The sequence below is a fragment of the Amphiprion ocellaris genome, chromosome 2 (genome assembly GCF_022539595.1).
Source record: "Amphiprion ocellaris isolate individual 3 ecotype Okinawa chromosome 2, ASM2253959v1, whole genome shotgun sequence".
Classification (NCBI taxonomy): domain Eukaryota; kingdom Metazoa; phylum Chordata; class Actinopteri; family Pomacentridae; genus Amphiprion; species Amphiprion ocellaris.
This window is the reverse complement of record NC_072767.1, coordinates 36,887,120-36,908,038: the sequence shown is the minus strand read 5'-3', so window position 1 is coordinate 36,908,038 and position 20,919 is coordinate 36,887,120. Positions and strand designations below refer to the sequence as shown.

Sequence of the window (20,919 nt, the reverse complement as noted above, 5' to 3'; positions counted from 1 at the left end):
TAGAGTTGTTCTATTAGACAACGTGACACAAGAATAAAAATGTATCCAGACTACACACATCCAAAAACACATAATATTGAGTTCAATTGCAAGAATAATGTGTCCTGTCTAGATATTTGCATTGCAGGAGCTGAGACTTGATTTGCATTTGTTCTGACATGTTGGGCCTTTCCTTATTTGCAACTGGACAGAAAGTAATCCAGAGTAACTAAACGATGCAACAGCATGACTGATGGTCTGTGATTGGCCTGATATGTGTTTGTAAATGTATGTGTTATCTCCCTTTAAATGAAGTTTCTTCATTCATTCTGTTTGCTTTATGAGATTTATATGAGATCATGTGCCTTAAAATCATCTTAAACACTTGCATCTGAGTCTATCTATCTATCTATCTATCTATCTATCTATCTATCTATCTTGAACTCCAGCTTAGTTCTTTTATCTGCATTTAACAGATTCATATATTATGAAATTATGTTTTTACTTTGTTTGATTAATGTGTGGGCTTATTTTCATTTATATTTATGCTCTCATGTTGCTAAACTTTACAGGAGGGATGTACATGGAGCTCTGATTTTTGTGCTTTTATTTATTACTTTAAATTCTTTAACCCAGAAAGCAATTTGTTCAAAAGCTTGAAATGCTTCTATTTCTGTATGTGCCAGATCAGTGATGCCTAAAATGTCTTCAACTGACATTTCTTGCTCACTTCAACCTGTTGTATCTCAGTGTTACAGCTCCAGGTTGCTGCAGACTTACTTGTAGTGTCATATTGTGTTTACTGAGAGCTTTTTATGTTGCCTGATAGTAAAATTCTTCTTATATATCTGTGTGCTGAGACACAGAGTGGAGATCTCAAACTGGACAACCCCAATCTGCAGAATTGGCCTCCATCTGTAGTAAGTGAGCCTGATCTGTCAGCTGAAACACAATCACTTAGCCTGGATCAATACCAGCACTAATGGAATTTACCTTGAGGTACTCTGAACTAGCAGCTCTTGCAACATGTTGCAACATGTTTTATTGTTTGAGCTCCTGACATGGCACACCCACCTTTTTCCTTCTTTCTGTCACACTTTAACAAGAACACAGAGGCAATGTTGCTTCATTTTATCTGGTTTTATTTTCTTAAATATTGATTAGTTTCTGAAGTGCTCAGAAAACAAACATAAAAAATAATACAGTATTCTTATTACAAATGGTAAACATAAGTACTCCAAGTTGATCTTATATACACATAATGAGTGAAACCCCATTAAACAACTTTAGAAAAAAACAAGTAAATCTTGAAGCTTTTCTAACTTAACTTCTTACAATTAAGAAAAAAAGGTACTTTGTACTGTAACTCAGAAGTCAGGCAGCATTTGTTACAACTTTTCAGCCGTTTAGAGTTGACCAACACGCCCAAAATTTGAGGCCATTATGGCTACAGCAAGAAAAGTCTCTATTGCAGGTTCTTAAATCCTCTAATACTGAAACTTCTCCTTGGATGTCATGATTAAGGTCCATGCAGAGCTGGGTGTAAATCAAGAAAACTTCAGTCCTGTCCAGTTCTGTTAAAAACAAACAGCACGAAACAGAAACAGAAAGGAATCCTGCTTGTTGCCATGTCCCCTCTGGTTCATGGCTACTGTCACTGTCCCGAGCCCATCTCTTGGACGCGCCGCCGTGGAGCGCATGGCACTTTCAGGAACTTTTAGCGCGGCCTCCCGGTCCTGCCAGTGGAAGCGCCACATCGTCCCAAATCCCGTCACGATTTCGGGAGACGCAGCCACTCACTGTCACAGGAAGCCTCCGATTCTTTCAACTACAGTCTTTTTCTTTTCTTTCTCTCTCCGCCCGCCGCTTGGTCACCACCTCAGAAGGTCTGGAGCTGCTGCGTTAACATGAGCTGGCACCCGCTGTTGACGTGGTTCATCACCTTCTGCTTCAGCTGGGCCACCTGCTCCCGCAACATGTTGGCGGTCGAGGCGAGCTCCGAGTTCTGGGACTTGAGGGTCTTCACTTTGTCCTCCAGCCGAGAGATGCGCTCCAGCTTCCTCTTCCGGCACTTGGAGGCGGCGATGCGGTTCCTCATCCGCTTTCTCTCGGCCTTGATGCGTTCCTGGCTCTCCATGTCGATCGGGGAGAGAGGAGGGGTCTCCCCCGGCATCTCGGGGACGGTTTGGGGCTCCTCTTTGAGCGCCGTGAGCCGGGGGAGCTGGGCGGAGGAGGGCTGGCCGTAGATGGGGAGCTGAGGCGGGGCGGCGGGGAAGGACATGGTCGGGGCTGAGGTGGTGTAGTTCGGTGCCGAAACGGTGCTGATGGCCGGGTTGAAAGTGTTCAAGTCCTCGTAAACCGGCGAGTCGGAGCGCATGGTGGAGTTGTTGCTGTAAACGGTGGCACCGGCGACGGAGGAGACCGGTGGCAGGGCAGTGTTGACGCCGGTCTGGGCAGCGGAGGTGGTGGCCGGCATGTGCTGGTGGTGCAGCTCGGCCAGGGCTCGGACGAAGCCCTCCGCGAAGCCTTCCTGCTCGTCGGTGACATTCTTGGGGCACAGGAACTGGGTCGGGGTCGGCGTGGTGGTGATGAGCCCGTTGCTGGACTGGATGATGAGCCGCTCCAGCTCCGGGGAGGCCAGCTTCAGCAAGCCCACGTCCGGCGAGGTGAGGATGTCTCCGGCTTTGGCGCGGAGGTGAGGTTTCAGAGTGCCCGTCGGATCGGAGAGGTTCAGTGTCATGTTGTGTTTCAGCGCTTTGGGGTTGCTGTATCCGTAGCCGGTGTTGTCGTGCTGGGAGAAAGCGTTGAGTGAGTCGTCATAGAAAGTAGTTTCCATCTTGGTATACATAGAAGTGAACCAAAAAACAAATGTAGCTACAAAAATCTTCTACAAAACAACTTTTCGAAGAACCCCCCTCTCTTCTTCCTGGTTACTGAGGTTTCCAAACGTCCTCTCTGTGCGTAAGAACTTCCAAAAAACTTTGAGTGCGCACGTTGTTGACACAGGAATCAGGACTTACTTCGTTCACCCGGCGGCGGTCGAGTGCTCAGTGTTGAGTTGTAACAGTTCACAAAGCTTTTTCCAAAGTATCCAGACTTGTTTTGAGTCCGTGAATGAAAAAGCGCCGAGCGGCTCTAACTTTTCTGCGCGGTGCGTCCTCTGCCCGGCTGTGTTTCTGTATATACTCTGAGCGGAGCAGCGTGGAGCCAAACCTTATCTGCTGCCGCTGCCTCTCTAAAAATAACCATGATGTCATGAAGGGGCTCTCCCATTGGCCGGAGGGCGGGGCTCGGGGCGGGGCTCGGCGCGCAGATAAGGCACGTTGCCTTGACGACCACCCAGAAGATTCTCAGTCTCGCGGTGGATTGTGGGATGAGGTAATGCTGTAAGGAGAGCGTAAGCGCGGTGCATTGTGGGATGACGTATTGTTTTTGAATATCTGGTTACCCGCTTTACTGTCAGTGGCGGGACAGACGTGTTCAGGACAGCGGCTCTGTTTAAACGTTGTTTTTACTGAGAAACTGCTGCAAATATACATTTATTTTCTATCAGGACTTTATTTAATGCTCTTTATTATTTGTTTAAACTTTTTCTGAACACGAAAGTGTTGCGTTTAACCAAGGAAACCCTGTAAAGTGCGGTTACAAGATACACCATGATGGACTATGAATTCTATGAAATTACCTATTCTATTCTATTCTATTCTATTCTATTCTATTCTATTCTATTCTATTCTATTCTGTTATTCTGCTTATATCTCATAAAGTTTGACTTTAAAATACTTAGAGACTGTTTGCACTATCTTTAAGATTTCTTTTGCACTGAAAAGGATGAAAAATCTGGTTATACACTGTATAATGACAATAAAGCATTCTATTCTATTCTGTTCTGTTCTATTCTATCTTCTACTTTGTTGCAGACCAAAATAAAACTAAATTATTACCTATTCTATATTCTGGCCTGTTCTATTTTATTCTATTTTTATTTATTTTGCTACTAAATGCTACCTAAAAGGATCTAAAATTTGTATGACTTCAAATATTTTTGTAAAGACCTAAAATAAAAGTATTGTTCTATATTATGTTCTATTGTAGAGTGCCATTCAACTTAAACTTTTTAAAAGTTGTCTGGCCTTAAAATAACCCCTGAAGTATTTTTTTTATATAAAAAAAATAAACCAACAATAAGAATTCTATTCTAATCTACCATTCAGCTTAAATAATTTAATGCTTGTCTGACTTAAAAATAATAGTTTCATAACAACCAGCATGAATAAACTTATTCTATCCTATATTATGTTCTATTGTAGCTTTTGTAAGGTTATCTGACTTCAACATAATGTTTCATGAAAACCTAAAGTACAAAATTTATTCTATATTTAGTTTTTCTATTGTAATTAGCTTTAGCATTTAAAGGTTCTCTGGCTTCAAAGTAACATTTTGATAACTGCCTGTTCTATTCTTTTCTAACTTGAGTTTGAAGTGGAGAAATCTGAGCACAACTGCAAATCTGGACATGAAATGAAAGAAAACCTTTACGTGAAAACAAATTATAGATTGTTCCATGTACGTGTGCTTATGATGGAAAGACTTGATGTCATTTCACGTCTTCGTCTGAGGATCTCACGGTGGTCTCTGGTTGGTGGTCTCATAATTTGTCTTATAGCACAGACACACTCTTCACATTTAGCTGTATACACAACAGGCCAAACATTTGGAAGCAACTTCAAGTTTCTGTTCACAATGTCTTTCTTAAAAAGGTAAAAAACAAACAACCAAAAAACAAACAAACAAGCAAACTGTGAATTCTATGGGTTTTGGGATGTATTTACTGCATGATCAGACTTTGCATTCATTGATATGCACCATTTTCCTCAATTTACCTTCAGGTATACATTGAGGTTACCAGACAATTGCTGAATAAATGCTAACAAAAGAAAAGAAGGGTTTAGTTGTAGAGTTGAGATGATTTGCAAGAGTCATAATCACAGTGCAAAAGTAAAAAAAACAAAACCAAAACATCACAGTTTGCATTATTCACCGTATCTCTTTGGCTTTTGAGACTCTGCACACAAAAATCCCAATAAATCTCCCCTGTGTCCATATCTCCTACAAACTGACACAGAAATGACTAGAAAGAAACAGCTGAGTAAAGAAACAAGAGTATAGATACAAATACCTGATAATTATAGTAAAAATGTATTCCGATGAATTACTCTTTATATAATAATCATGTTTATTTTGTTGCAAAGTATATCAGTGAAACTATGATCTTTATTTGTACAAATTTGATCTTGCTTCCAAACTTTTACCCTGTAGTGTAAATACTGAGGGAGTTCAAATTTGACACCTGAGCAGATTTGTATAAACACAGAGATATTTAGAAAGAAAAGCATTAAACTATTTGGTCAGTTCTCCTGCACTAAACAGTCCCTTGACATTTTTAAATGTTAGTTCAGCCGTTACTTGTGGCACACCTGCAAAGCCACATTTTAAACCTTTTATTTCTGCTGCGACTACGAGATGTTAAAGACAGATCTACAGACGTCTGTTCACCCTCATAACGAGCGAGTACTTCTCCTATTATCCATGTCAGGGTGTGTAATTAGTGTAGTGCAGTCCATTGTCCCCTGGCCCTCAGTCAGAAATCACTGCTGCTTTAATGGCAGGAGGTTAACCGGTGTGTCTTACGTGTTCGCCTCTAGTCCTCCACACTCCCACTGTCTGGGTCATCTTCTGCCCTGCCAGCTTTACTGCCCACTCTCTCCAGCACATCCAGTCTGAATATGTCCCCCATGTGTGACAAGTAAATCAGTCCCCTGGCGCTGGCTGGCTCAGAGAGGCACCTCAGCAGGATGAACCTGCATCATAAAACACCACCACAGTCTGACTTTTTATGGCTGCTAATGTTGTCTTTATGTACTGTTGTGTGTGTCAAACTGTGGCAATCAATAAAGTCAGATATAATCTGATCTAACTGGTTGACTTAGCCGATCTTTGGCAGTTTCTTATATGATTTAAACACGAGAGAATTTTGCTTTGCTTTATGGCCATCAGGGAAAGGTTAATGTGAGTCTTGTACAGCAAACTTGAGCAGTAATTTTTTCGCTTTCTGTCAGTTTAATTTACTTGGTTGTAGTTTTATAACAGTCAGGGATGGAATAAGAGCAAGCACACGGAGCACAAGTTGTTTAGATGCTTGTTTAAACTGGCACATTCTGAAATATTTATCTTCTTTGCCTCATTCATCTATTCATGACTTCATTTCGTTTCAATTAAAGCACATGAAAGAATCATAGGTGGTCTGTTGCCCGCCACCTGACAGCAGGGATCCGCATGTACGGCTTCACCCGTTGTCCCAAACCGACAAATGAAGTTAAGGCAAAACACATGATGTCATTTAAAGTTATTATCTCATTTAAATTAAAGCTCTTTTCAGAGTCAGATCCCATGGCAAAAGTCAGACCTCTGCAAATTCTGTTTTATATACTTTCAAACGGTGTTTAATACAGAACCCCTAAATGTTTCAATATGACTGCAGCGCTGGATGGATGGGGTCTGCTTTTCTTCCCTGGTCGCCATGCGTAAAGTTATAAAAGGGTAACCACAGCATGGTAGCTTGCCAAAGTCATTTTCTGTGTAGGAATGTATGGGAAAATTAGCATGGAGAAACCTCACTGTTTAAGCGACTATTCACCGTGAGGGTAGGAGATCTCACTGCTGCTGGTCCAGGTTGGTCAACTACGGTCATAAAGCACTTATTCAGCATTGTCCTCAAATGTTGAAGCATGGAGACAGGAGGTGGATATGTGGTTGAATATGGAGTAGCTGTACCTACAGTCATAAAAAATGACAGACGATAATAAATTTGGAAAAGTAGAAATAAATGTTGATGATGACTACTTTCAATTTTACAGCCACCGCTACATATGAATGACTTACAAGCTCTAAATCAGCAGACAATATTCAACTGAATTTAGGTGATTCACTGCCACCAGTAAAACAGAGGCTCTTTTGTGAAAAATTCGGATTTGTACAAGTAACCGGTGACTCAGTGTTTAGATTTAATTATTTGTGGTTGCAAGTTTTCATGTATTTGACAAGCAAAGAGTGTTGTGGCATTCTGTAGTAAAATGTGACTAAGTACTGACTCATGTTGTGATTGTTGATTAAACCCCAATAAACTGATGTGTGTGTCAGAGGTACATAGAGAAGACAGAAGTTTCATTTCCATGAAAATAATCCCCTTTCTGTTTTAAAAAAAAATGGATGACATGTAACTCTACACCACTGCTTTCTCTAGAATGTGCAGATCTGTAAAGTCCCTGCCTGTATGAACAACCACTCGCTGCTGCTCGAGCACACCAGCTAACATGCAAAGTTACAGGAAAACACTATAAAACTACTCCACAGAACTAAATGGAGACACTGACGTTCTAAAATGAAAATGCACCACATGGTGTTGACTGCTTATTTCACTTATATGTATTCCTGCATATATATACTGCATATAAGGGTTTATCTAATGAAGTAAAACTTTCTTCAGTGTTGCTATAGTTTCAGCATATTTCCTCTTACTCTACTGCATCACTACTGTTGTCAGTTACACTACAAATTAAGAGCTAACATAAAAAATGCTCATGAAGTTTGTGAGAAGCTTGGAACACATCTCACCCTGTTACAGATTCCAGCAAAGTATGAATAAGGTTAATTAGTGTCACTACCAACAGTTTCCAACTGTGAATTGCTGCTTACACATTAATCTGCAATATTAGTTTAACCTGAAATACCCCAATCGGCAACAACATGTAAAACCACGGACAGATAAAGAGTATAACTGTCATTTATTACAATGCAATGATCTGCTGAGTCCAGGGATTCATGCAAATGCTACTTTGACATGTTGCATCCACACTGCAAGAAATTAACTTAAAGTTTTTGACAGAAAATTTTATAGTTTTTCCCTGTTTTGTGAAATTGCAGATAACACCTACTAAAATCACGGAAAAAAATGTGATTTACAGGCCAACTGCAATAAAAACTGGCACAAACTGTAAATAATGTCCAAATCCAAAACTGCATTTTATCAATTTTTTTACAGTATTTAAATCAGTGAAAAGTATTGTTATTTTACAGATATTTATCATTATTTAGAAGTAAAAACATGCATATTAAAGACTGAGAAATAGTAAATAGTTTTTCAACTATTATTTTTCATGTTCACCCTGGTTTGGTGACAGATAATACTTAGTAAAACCATTGAAAAAAGTGTTTTACATGTTGATTGTTAAAAAAACAGAACAAACTGTACATGTCTACCTCAAATATTATACAAATACAAACAGTAATGCAATCTTTAAAAAGTATGATACTGTAAACTTACACCTTTTTAGTGTATTTAAATCAGCTAAAATATATACTTTATAGATGTGCTGTTTTTGTTGCAGAATGCACACCACAAAAACTGCATAGGAATTACTCAAGGAACACAATCCCAAGCTGTTGGAGCATCCATGGAACAAGTGGGAACAAGTTCATCAACTACATTTTTCTGCCTACATTATCATACAAGATTTCCAGTAAAACAAAAAATTAAATCAAACTTTGTCAACATATTCTGGTAAATAGATTGCAGAAATTGCAATCAGAGGTCTGAAAAATGTCAAGGTCTTGTATTTTACTGTAACACATTTGCAAGTCACACAACACAAAGGTCAGAAAACTCCTTCCTGTTGCTGCACTTGTGGTTTACTTTCAAGATAAAGAATCACCACGTGTTATTTTAGAGTGCTGTGCTCCTGCTCAGCTGCATCCTGACCTGATGTAGTACAACCAGACCCTCTAAGTTATCTTGAATCTGGATTTTCCACCCACAAACTAACCTCCACTTCTTGCTGAACTTTTCTTAATCATTTTCTCTTCCTCTCTCACATTTCTTTCACCCCTTTTACTCCCTTCATCCTGACGTTACCTCTGCACTATCTTTCCCTCTGGACTGGATCCCACATGTCCTCCTCTTCTATCCCCCAGCACACTTTGCCTCTCTCTTATCTCTCTCCTCCTCTCTGGGTCTCTCCCTCTCATCTTACTCCTATCAGTGGCCGTCCAGGCAGCAGGATTTCCCCTGTGATGGAAACAGGCTGCGGTCTAATTGTATTGTTTCAGCAGTTCTTTTCAGTAAAAGCGCTCTATGTTTGTGTTGGTATCAGTAAGTTAAACTAGTTCACTGGCCGAAGCGCTGCACAGAACAGAGGAAATGTACAAGTGTAAAACCACTGAAATGTTGAAAAAAAAGTGCTTTTGTTCTTTACGTCACACTTAACATCCCCTGAGGTTTGCAGGGTGGCTGAGAGGCACGGAGACGGATTGTTGAAGCTTTTCAGACAGTGAACACTCACAATGGCCTTACCCTGTGAGAAAAATTGTTGTTTCAGCTGTTATGTGAAGGGAAAAAAGCACCCAGCTGTGTAGATTGTGTGTGTCGGGCTTAACTGTAAGCAAGCACACACACTGGACTGTGTGTAGACGTCTGGGTCGGCCTTTGTTGTGAATGTGTGCATGTATTTGTTACTGTGTAAAAGAGGAAAGAGGGAATTAGAACCAAGAGTCCCTGAAATAACTTGATAAAGCCAAAATTCCTACTTTTAATTAAACAACATACTCACATATAGAGCATCTACAACACATTAACACTCTTTGAGTACCATAAGAGTGCATGAAAACAGCCAACAAGTAGGGAAGATTGAACTGAACTGAAAGTAAATTAATAAACGGTTGAGATAATTAATTAAAATGATAGTCAAATGCCGGAAAAGGCTAAATAAAACTTATGCACAATAGGTTGAAATACATTGGGTTAGGCTAAAATGGATAAGCTAATTGCTAAAGGAGGAAAAGATCATAGTTTAGGTTAAGTTTGTTGGACAAAACTTGTTTTTTATTGCCTAAGCAAGGTAAAAACCTACCACTAATATGATATCTTCAAGTGGACCAGAGTGTCTATTACTTCATTTTGTGGACACCAGGGGAAATTTTAACGTGCTTCCTCATACAACTGCAAAATCACCTACATAATCTGAGTTACTTTCAGTTTTTATTAATTAGCGTGTATAATATGGTCAACTAGTAAGTGCAGTTTTCCCAATCTAACGGCAATTTAATGGACTAATAACATTCAAAGCAAATAGTACTGCTGGGAACCAAAGGAAATGCAGAACTGAGTGAAGTGTGGCCATTTTGGGGTTTTTCTCATGGCCAGAAGTGGTTCTGTTATGTTGTCACAGCAGTGTTCTCAGCGGGATTTTGGCTACTTGTGAGCCAAAGTTGTTCCTTTTGGAAGGCAGCATCATCAATAACAAATGTATGACATTACAGGATACGTCACTTTCTGTATGTGTGTGTGTGTGTGTGTCTGTTTTTGACTAAAAGTTGTTTTCTGTTGTGCTTCTCCAACAGTATGCGGTAGGTATTCGGCTGCTTGTAGGTGGAGCCTGTGGGTGGGTGTTGCTGGACAACATCATCAAAGGCAAAAGCATTATGTAGTCCAAAGGTAGGACTCTAGAAAGTAAATTGGTTATACCTGCTTCAAACTGTAGATCGTCACAAAGGACTGAAGCTTATTCCACATGACACTGGACTAGAAGGGGGAACACACTATGGACAGGTCAGCAGTCAATCGCAGGACCAACACAAAGAGACAGGAAATCAGGAGTGGTCAGACGTGTAACCGTCCATGGACTTTGGGGTGTGGATGCATCTGGAGAAAACCCATGTAGAGAGTCTGCAGACTTCACTCAGGAAGGCCCGAGCCAACCAGCAGGTGTGGCTCCAGAACCTCCTCGCTGTGAGGCGATAGTGCTAACCACACTTTCTGACACAAGGTTGTAAGCTACTGATCCTGATACTCAGTCTGTGACAGTAAGGGGAAAGAACTTGGGCCCACATAGTGAGATCTACCATTTCTTTCTGCCAAAACAGCCCATTATTCCACACCTCCTTCCTTCTTTTGTCATCCTCTTTGTCCTTATCCAATGCCGCATCTTTCAGTCTCCACTGCTGCTTTTTTATCATCTTTCCTGAGTTATGTGTAGCACTCACTCACACACACAGACTCACACACAGCCCCTTACACATTAATAAGATACTGTGGCAGCCATTTTTATAATGAAAAAGGAAAGACGCGGCTAAACGACAAATGTCCCTCTTTCCCTTCAGGATTTACGGCATGGGATAAAGGAAGGAATCATGTTTGATCATTACACACACACAGACACACACACTGAATCTCCCTGAGTGATGTCTCTTTGTTCCGCCCTTCACCAAGTACAGAATGAGTGTTTGATGCCTGACTTTGATAGTTTTTTTTTTTTTCTCAGGCAGCATTTTAATTAATTTGCTCGTAAAATCAACCATGATTCCCAACAGCCTCTCTGGCACCTTCAGCCACAAAGGACTTTATTAGCTTTGACAATTAATCGTCACTAACTACCCAGACTAATCGCACCTCAAATTTATGGGTCAGAATCGTATAGAATATCGATTGGCTCTCCCTCATTTTGACCCTTTCAGCGCACCGTAACTCACTCGCAAGTGTACAATGACATCATTGGGTGAGGGTGGGCACCCTGCAGGTTCTGAGACTTTACTTTTATTTTTTTAAGGCCACAGATGCTCTTTTATCATGGCTACAGCGAGACAAGTCCAGTTAAAGGGTCTCATAGACTGGGATTTGTATGTTTGTAGGGGTGCCGGTCTGCGTTCGTTTTTATTTGTTGTCTCAGAGTAATTCAATCTATGAGAGTGGGTCTGGGCCTCATTATGTAAATTAAATAACCTCATCTAAAAAGAAAGGCAGAGTGAGTTGCAGCAGGACTCACACACACACACACACACACACACACACACACACACACACACACACACACAAGCGTGCACTCAGAGGCACACAAAAGCACTAGCACACGCACATATACAGGCAGGCAAAGTAAATGGCCTTGTTGACGCTGCATGGTAGCTTGTGTGCACATGTGCAGTGTGTGTGTGTGTGTGTGTGTGTGTGTGTGTGTGTGTGTGTGTGTGTGTGTGTGTGCACTCAGGGACCTGTATGAGTCCTCAGCTGGCTCTGTTCGGCCTGCAACAGGGAGGTGAGTGTGTGAGTGTGTCACCAGGGAAAATGATCGATAGCTATTAAAACCCACCAGTGCCTCAGTCCAGATGGAGGACTATTTGTGTGCGTGCGTGTGTGTGTGTGTGTGTGTGTGTGTGTGTGTGTGTGTGTGTGTGTGTGCGTGTGTGTGCGTGAGTGTGTTTAGCCATGATCAAGCACTATGTTTGTACAGGTGGAACACTATAAGGCAGCAATGCTAACCTGTTCCACTCCATTTACCTCTGCAAGCCGGGGAACCGTACCAACCGCACAAGGTGTATGTATGTGTGTGTTACTGTTTTAGCATGTCTACATGTGTGTGTTTGTGTTGTTTGTGTGTACAAGTGTGACTGGGAGGCTGTCAGCATGTGTTTGGACTTGCTGGTTATTCTAGCCTGGCTTTTCAGAGGCAATGAAAAAGTAAAGAGAGGGAGGAGGGAGGAGGAGAGTGACAGGACTGAGCGATTGTTTTAAGCCGAGCAGCAGTTTCAGTCTGTGGGTGAAAAAGAGGCAGAAACAAGGAAGAATGGAAGTTTGTTCTGACGCATATACCGAAGAGGAGAGAACATAAATACGGGCTTGTCAGAAATACAAAATGAATCAGGGCGCGGTGGATATTTCCCTTAAATTATATTCAGGCTTTACTGGACATGTGATCGGTTTAGGTGAACTCGATCTGGCAGACTGCAGTCCTATGAAACAAGAGACGTGCAACAGTAAAAACACACTCCCCTCTCTCTTCTCTGGTTTTCTTCTCTTCCTCACTATCTCTCGCTCACATATGCAGGCATAAACACACTCAGGCACACAGAGATCATCCTCACAACCCTCCCCTGAGGCAGCTATGAAACCTGATCACAGATCAATACTGAGTGGTGTTATGGTTGCAGGGGAGGGGGCTCACACTGGGGTGGATGGCTGTTGAAACAGGGATTTTGTGCTATTTTATAATGTACTAACCATAGAAAATATCTATGTGATTATCTTACAGTTGAACATTAAAATGACAAACTATATTTAAACACTTAAGCCGTAATAAAAGTCTTCTTCATTATTCATATCAATAACAGAAACATTGCATTGCTACTTTATGAACATTGTAGGTGGTGAGAAATTACTGCAGGAGGCAATGAAGCCAGGAGAAAATATTGAAAATATTGTGGAATTCACAGCTTTCTACTTAGCTCATGTGTACTGTGAGTTTTCTGGACGACGCTTGGGAAATCAGGTTTTTAGCGATGGCAGCAGTTTGTAAGTGACCGTTGGTTAGCATGTAGTCAGAATGAGTTCCAGCCACTATTTTGTGCCTTTATCTGACAACAGAAAAGGGAAAAAAAAATAAAAAATCAATAAGAGCAGCTCTATTGGGAATTTGGCCGCATTCAAATACAGTATATGTGAGCACTGAGAGAAGGAGAGAAGCAAACAGACACAAAGTGCCTCCAAACTGAGTAGTGCCTCTGTTTGTTGTCTTCAGCTGTTTGCACAACTTTGAACAGTGTGCAAACCACGCTTTTGTTCTCGAACAATCCGAAGAATCCAAAGAACGACTATAATTTACAAGCCTTATAAACTTTAAACTCAACAGAATCACACCTTTCTGCCGCCATGGTTGCCTAAAACTGTTGCACTGACTGCAGCTGACTAATGACTAAAACTAGAAACAATCGATGTTATGATGCGGCACTATGCAGAAAAACCTTTGTAAAAATTAATTGAAGAAAAAAAAATGCATTTATTCAATTCAATTATGGTACAAAGAACATTTAGCTACTATTTAAAGCTGATCATGTTGAGTTTTTAACATCTTCTGTTGCTTCCTGTCTGAGATGTTCAGGATAAAAGAGTCCCCAGGCAGCATGAAGATCATTTTAAGGTTCCGGGAGGCTCTGATTGTCCTGAAATGGAGATGAAGCCTGAAACGTGTTGTTAAAGGGCTGTATTTTAAACCAAACTGTGCTATTTTCCTAAACCTAACCAAGTCATTTTGTTACCAAACATAACCAAGCCTATGACAAGTAGTTATCATTGTGAACTGGTCAACCAAAGCATGACATTTTGTCAGATGTAACCGTGTACTTTTACTGTCCAAAGCTAACCAAACAGTGAGTGAAAACCAAAATAGAACAATGAGTGAAAATGAAACCTACGTTTAAGAGTAATGTTCTCACACAGGACATGAAACTCAGTCTGTTGGGTGAAAGTCCTGTTGCTGCCTTATGCCTACATCCACCCCTCCTGACTCTTCACATGGACTTTGCAACTCTTTCAAACTGAAATTTGGAAATGTTTGTTTCTTCCAAAAAGAGAATGCATTTTAGCTGTATGCAGATGTATTTTTTTGGAGAGATTTATATAACATCCTGCCACCTTGACAGCATTATTGTCTAGGATGTTCATTGTTGGTGAATAAACACCTGGTTAATCTGCACTTAATTTCTGCCCCAAGTAACTAACACAAACTCATGCAACTTTGGCCACAAGTGACAGTTATACTAAATGATAAAGCAAAATGCAGCAATGCACAGCAACAACGACTTAAAGTTTGTTTTCAGAATCAGAATCAGAATCAGAATCAGAATCAGAATGAGTTTTATTGCCATTGTTCATGAGGTTCACAAACGAGGAATATGACTCGGTGCAATGCTGCTACATTAAACATTTAACAAATAGTAGAGATAAAAATAAAGATAAAAATAAAGATAAAGATAAAGTAAATACTATAATAAAAGCTAACATCTACTATAATAAAAACTAACATCTAAGTACACTGTACAACAAAAAAGTGATTCATTTAAGTGATTCATTAGCCTCAATAAGCTGCTTTTTACCCAAGACCAGGTGAGGCTGTAGCAGCAAAACTCCTGAGTGCATTAAACTGACGAATTGCACGTGTAATTACTTATGAATTCAGTTTTTCATGTTTAAGAGGAAAAGTGTACGTGTTTTTTCTATGAAAGTTATACACCCTCACGTTCAGTGTTTATGGGATCCTATAGTCTGTAATGCCTGTAACCATGGCAACAACACTGAAACTCAGCAAAGGTTAAACTAACTCTTGGTTAAATCGAGGATAAACACTTTGTCTGCCAAAATCTGCCAGTGCTGGAAAATACTCAGCTCAGTGGACGGGACTCTGTCACACATGATATTTTCTGATTTGATCACCTGGCTGTATGTATTATCACATATTGAATAGAAACCCACAAGAGAGCTTCAGATCTCTCTCTATGTGTGTTTGTTTGTTTCTGGTTGGGTGAGGCTGAAGGCAGAAAGCAGCACCACATAGTTAAGTGACAGTAGTTTGTACTGTTTCCGAGTGTTACTCCATTCACTGCTGTGTCTACCTGTGTGTGTGTGTGTGTGTGTGTGTGTGTGTGTGTGTGTGTGTGTGTGTGTGTGTGCACATGTTGGCACGTGTACCTTCCTTGCACAATGTCAGCAATGAAACTCACAACAGCCTTTCGCCTCGCTTGTTCTTTAAGTGACTTTTTTTTTTTTTTGGACCGTATCACAGTCCACATGCTTCTGCTCTGGGTGTTCCCTCCCCGCTCTCGGCTCTCTGGTATCATTGTAAGGGATTTGCTAATAAACATGTTGGTTGTCCTGTTGCCGTGCCGACCGAGCAACAAATATTTGGAGCTATGTGGCACCTTCCACCAACATTCCAGGATCTGCTGTTTTGGAAAGTTCTCCTGTCAGTGGTCTTTCTCTCCTCTGTCTCCATCCAACATTCAGCCTTGTCCTCGCTCTCTTTCTCCTCCCCCTTTCTCTCTCTCTCTCTCTCTCTGTCACCCTTCACCGTCTCTCTCTCTTTTCTGCCTCCCTCTAGATAAATGGACTCTTTGTCTCCTGGTAAAAATGAACTTGAAAACAGTAGTTGGGACAAGTGGTACTGTTTATCAGCAGGAACACACACTAGAGCCGGGCAGCAGTGCAAATCTGGAATAGTATGTACTTTGTTGTTATTAGGAAGTGAACCATACAGACTGTCTACACTTAATCTGAAAACAACAGTCACATATGTGAGTTGGACATGCAAGGTCATGAAAACTACTATTTAATACTACATAAATGTGCGGTATACAGTATTGTATCGCTAAAACCACCTGCCTACTATTGTGTAGCTCCTATTTGCGGTGCCAAAATAGCTCAGACACAAAACCTCTTGGGGTGTCCTGGTAATTTGAGCTCTATGGCTTTCAAGGTAGAGCCTCCGTGGATTGGACTTGTCGTGGTGCATCCTGTGGATTTACAAACAGACTGGGAGCCAATCTGGTAAAGTTGGAGGTCTGGCCCACGCAACAATGCCATTCTTGAGCAGTATTTGCAGTGTATCGGGGCTTAGTGTCCTGCTGGGAGAGGCCACTGCCACAGTGTAGGGTGTACGTGGTCTGCAGCAGTATTTAGGAAGGTTGTAGTCAAATATAACATTACATCGAGATGTCAAAATTTTACCACCTCAGATTGTAGTTACTTAGTGCCATTAGTCAAGCACGCTTTTGAGGTAATTGTCTTTCAAACTCTAGAGCTACTTTATTTTCTACACTATATGTAGTCAGTGATAAAATTCAGTGAACCCAACAACATAAATCTCACTGTATGTATCAGCAAATGCCTGCAATCAGAATGCAGTGAGTTTCAGAGCTATGAGACTGAAGTGACAGATAAGAACTTCCCCTAATTAATGTGTTGCTTCGATTTCATTTTGAGTTTTTATTTCCTGTTCGCCGTTTGCGAATCTAAATCAATCATCAGTGGTTCCTCAGTTAATCATGACATTACTTAGCTGAGTTATCGCTGAGGCTGCTGAAAGGCTATCAATTCTTTGAGCATGAAACCTGACCCTTCTGACAAACGATACACAGGTGCTGCCTGAGGAATTACGTGCAAGCTCACAGACACACAGTCAAATCAGTCTAGGTGCCATCGCAAGCATGCAGGAGCAGAGCGCCTGGTGTAATGGGCAGCCCTGCAGCACAGTGATGGAAGCCAGAAGCTCCAGTTCATGTGGTCCGACTCCACAATTCATTCATCTTTAATGTTTACACTGGGGTTTGACGAATGTGTAGTAGATATATTTGCTTGAACGTGCAGCACAATTTATATTTTCAATTTAACTATGGCTTTATTCCTGCTTCAGCTCCATTTATCACTGTACAGGCAAGAATAATGGTCTGAGCAGGAGGGACTGCTGCTCTAAATTGAGCTTTTTAAGTATCTAGTATCTGCTCAGGCTTCAGAATTTATGAGATCAATGCTGGTATACAGTGTCTGATTTTTGTTTGAGGTTGGATTAGATTCTTGTAAATTAATGTGTCGCTGTGTGTTTTACGGTATATGTGCAAGGATTTTAATGACCTTCATGTAGGAGTCAAAGGTCTTTGTGATTCTGAGTAAGCAGTGTACAACGAACTTGTCCAGTAAATGGGAGTGGGGTGAGTACGAGAGCCTAATTTCTTACTAATTTCTTGCACAGTTCTCAGAAGAGATACTGATCTTGCAGCATGTTGCGTGTTTGTGTTTGCATGTACCTATAATTTCAGTTTGAGGTAGCCGCGATCAGTGGCTAACTCTGTGGAATGCACTTCCACCCTCTCAACCAATCATTAATCTGTATTTGCTCAGTGTGGCTAGGGGCACTCCAGCCGTGAGAAATCTCTCCCAAATCACTTCTCTACTTTAGCACACTTACATGAGTGTGTCTCTTTGTGTGCACGTGTGTAGATATGTGTGCAGTCCGACTGGTTTGTCAGAGAGAAACAGAAAAAAAAGCTCAGCCGAAACTCCACTGCATGCTCATGTACGCACATACTGTCCGTGCTTCACATACAAACACACACCGAGTGATTGAGTGAGCAGTTGGATTCCTGTCTGCACTTAAAGTCCTCCCTCTATCACAGAAGGTTAAGGGCTACAGCTCTTATCGCATACTGAGAATGTGTGCACACATGCATGTGTGTGCATTTGTGTGTGTCTTTGTTTAACCCTGTACGTGTGTGTTGGTGGGTGTGTGCGTGTGCATGTTTGAGAAAACACAGACTGGCCCATGGGGCTGCTCAGGCTGTGTGTTTTGGCTCTGTCAGGCAGACCATTACGATGGCGTCGAAGGTCAGGTGGTCTGACCAGAAGGCCCAGATATATTTGTGTGTTTGAATTAGGGCCTGATGAATAACCTCGCTGCAAAGTTGGTGTGCGCTTCCTCAGTTCCCAGTGGGTTTTGTGGAATTCTCAAGACACTTCCCAAGACCAGTGTGTTCTTTAACAGCTGGAGGGTAAGTTGTTGAAGAGACAGGCCACCCTGAAAGTTCAGGTTTTTCTCTTTTGTCCAGGATGAAATTATCCTTGAGCAACTCTTTGATCACTTACCTGTGTCAAGGAGATTACAAGCAGCTGTTGAAGCTCTGCTGATACTCAATAAAATGTGGACACATCCCACATGCTTCTTCATGACCCAGCAGCTATAATTGCCTCTGTCCACCATGCTGTGAAATATTTGAATCATCAATTCTACATGACAATATATGACATTTTTGGGTAAAATCTTACATAAAACCTCAATAATAAAGTGCGGACTTTCCTTATTCATTGGCAAGAAAGTGACAAAATGTGGTCAACACAAAACGTAACCTCCAGGACTGAAACTCCCCAAAAATAGTGCCAAAAACTGCAGTTCCTGGAAATGGCCACTTGAGATGGGCTCCAACAACAATAAAGTACAAATTTTCTTTATTCATTGACAAGATACTGACAAAATGTTTTCACCATGAATGGCAACCTCAGGGAGTGAAAGATGAAGGCAAAACTAAAGTGTCAATACTGCAGTTCCTCAAATGGCCACTTCAGGCTTGTTCCAAAAGTGAGTTAGCCATAACGTTAGCCAGTGTTACCAACGTTAGCTGTGGTGCTCGCAGCAACATGTTTTGTACTGAGGTGATACCGTTGGCTTTAAGTGCTGATAAGTGTGATAAGAAAACTCCTTGTTGCAGAATTTGCACACAACTACGCTTTTATTCAAGCTGCTATCAGGAAGATTTTAAAAAGAAAACTTTTCGCCCAACAAGCTCAATTCAGTCTCATCTTCCATGACTGTTCACCCAGCTTTCTCGTGCACTCAGTCACTCAGTGCGTCCTGTGTAACAGACTTTAGGTTCATTACCGCCACCTACTGGGCTGGAGTCTGCATCAGTGTTATAGTGTGCCAGAAATTAGGGAACTGAAAAAGGTATGATTAAATGCATTTTTTATGCGTTTTTTTTCGGTAAATAATTAAAATTAACGCCCTACAACAAACACAAACTTCTGTCGAATCATTGAGAGAATTCACACATAAGCTATTCTTCTGTTTTGTCTTCCATGTCTGACTGGAGGTTTCATTTCTATTAGTCACCTGGATATTCGTCACAGCAAAGTTCAGCTAATTTGAACTTTTCATACAGCGCTAAAGCATTACTGTAAGCCTCTGGAAATAATAGGTTTCAGAGCGCAATAACGGTTTTGTTGTGTCCTGAATTAAAGGGCCGTCAGTGTTTGACTGCCCTTCAGGAAACCGATAGCTGACATCACAGCATTCCTCTGATCAATATTCAGTTGGCATCTCTTATTTCATATTAAACAGGAAAACTTGACTGATACCAACGAACACACACCACACAGCAATACTACGACCAAAACCAATGCAAAAAGTAATACTAATAGCAATGCTAACAGAGATAGGCCTACTAATATTAATACTAATACTATAAATAGACACATTTTATTCATACTGAGATAGAATAATAATAGTGACAGCTCTTTTTTCTCTGAATCTGAGTCTAATCTGATGATCTGTGGTTGGCAACCAATTAAAACTCACTCTGAGAACCATCATGCAGGTCCCACATTCCAGGTTACCTGAGTTCAACATGCAGTCAGGCTTCTTCTCCTCTCACTGTTTCTTTCTGCTCATCACTTCTCCTGTTTCTTATTTCTTCCACGGAGGTGTCGCCGTGTGTTTTAGCAGCATGCTTTAATAATGAATGTGAAGAGGCCTCTGTTTCTCTCCTTTGTGTTTCTCTCTTTTTAAAATCTAGGTCAACAACCGTGTATAATCTTTGGGTATCAGATGCCTCAGTAGTTCTGCAAAATTCCGCCTGTCTCCCTGGTTTCAGCACGCAAAGGTAATCGTGCAGACTTTATCATACTACACCTCTTTCTGCCTTTAGCTGTTTAGCTCTTTGGAAACTGCATTTCATGTTATTTTTTACTTTCAAAGAAGTTTTCAGCTTTTCTCAAAGCATCTCTTCCTGCTTTCTGCTCATGTTTCCATTTACCACCTTAACCCAATAAACCAATAGTTTGACATTTTGAGCTTATTCACTGGCAGAGTCAGATGAGTAGCTGCTCTCCAGTTTTTTAAGGCCGGCTTCGCTTACAAGACGCTGGCAGTAGCTTCCTATTTGCTGCACAGACATGAAGGTGTTATCAATCTTCCTGTGGGACACCCTGCCAGACACATGAAAAAGCCTATTTCTCAAAATGAACATTCACCTTTAAAATCCACACTGTGAAGCTCTGTAAAATCAACTTACTTAGACACAAATGCACCCATTAGTGCTACAAGCCCTTCACAGTGTGGACCACATCCTTTCTGCTTAACTGCATGTGGATTATAAGGTATTTCTGGGGTGTCAGAGGTGGCAGGTGTGCTGAATAAATGCAGCATTTGTCTGGTGCTTATTTGCAAACACATTACAGCAGGTGGTCGTAAGTAAAATGCACCTGATTGATAAATTTCCTTTAATTGCTAAATTGTG

At 41.0% G+C, this 20,919-nt stretch overlaps 1 protein-coding gene across 2 annotated transcripts; it reads right to left on the bottom strand.

Annotated features, from left to right (window-relative positions):
* Positions 1-1,104: 1,104 nt before the first annotated feature.
* Positions 1,105-3,180, bottom strand: jun (Jun proto-oncogene, AP-1 transcription factor subunit). Of its 2 annotated transcripts, XM_023283865.3 has the most exons (2): positions 3,000-3,180; positions 1,105-2,770 (listed from the first exon to the last, which is right to left on the bottom strand). In XM_023283865.3, exon 2 carries the CDS (start codon positions 2,717-2,719, stop codon positions 1,859-1,861), a length of 861 nt encoding a protein of 286 aa, XP_023139633.1. In that variant the 5' UTR covers positions 2,720-2,770; positions 3,000-3,180; the 3' UTR covers positions 1,105-1,858. The 2 variants fall into 2 exon arrangements, with proteins under 2 accessions (XP_023139633.1, XP_023139632.1); XM_023283864.3 differs by having other exon boundaries at positions 1,105-3,180.
* Positions 3,181-20,919: the final 17,739 nt, after the last annotated feature.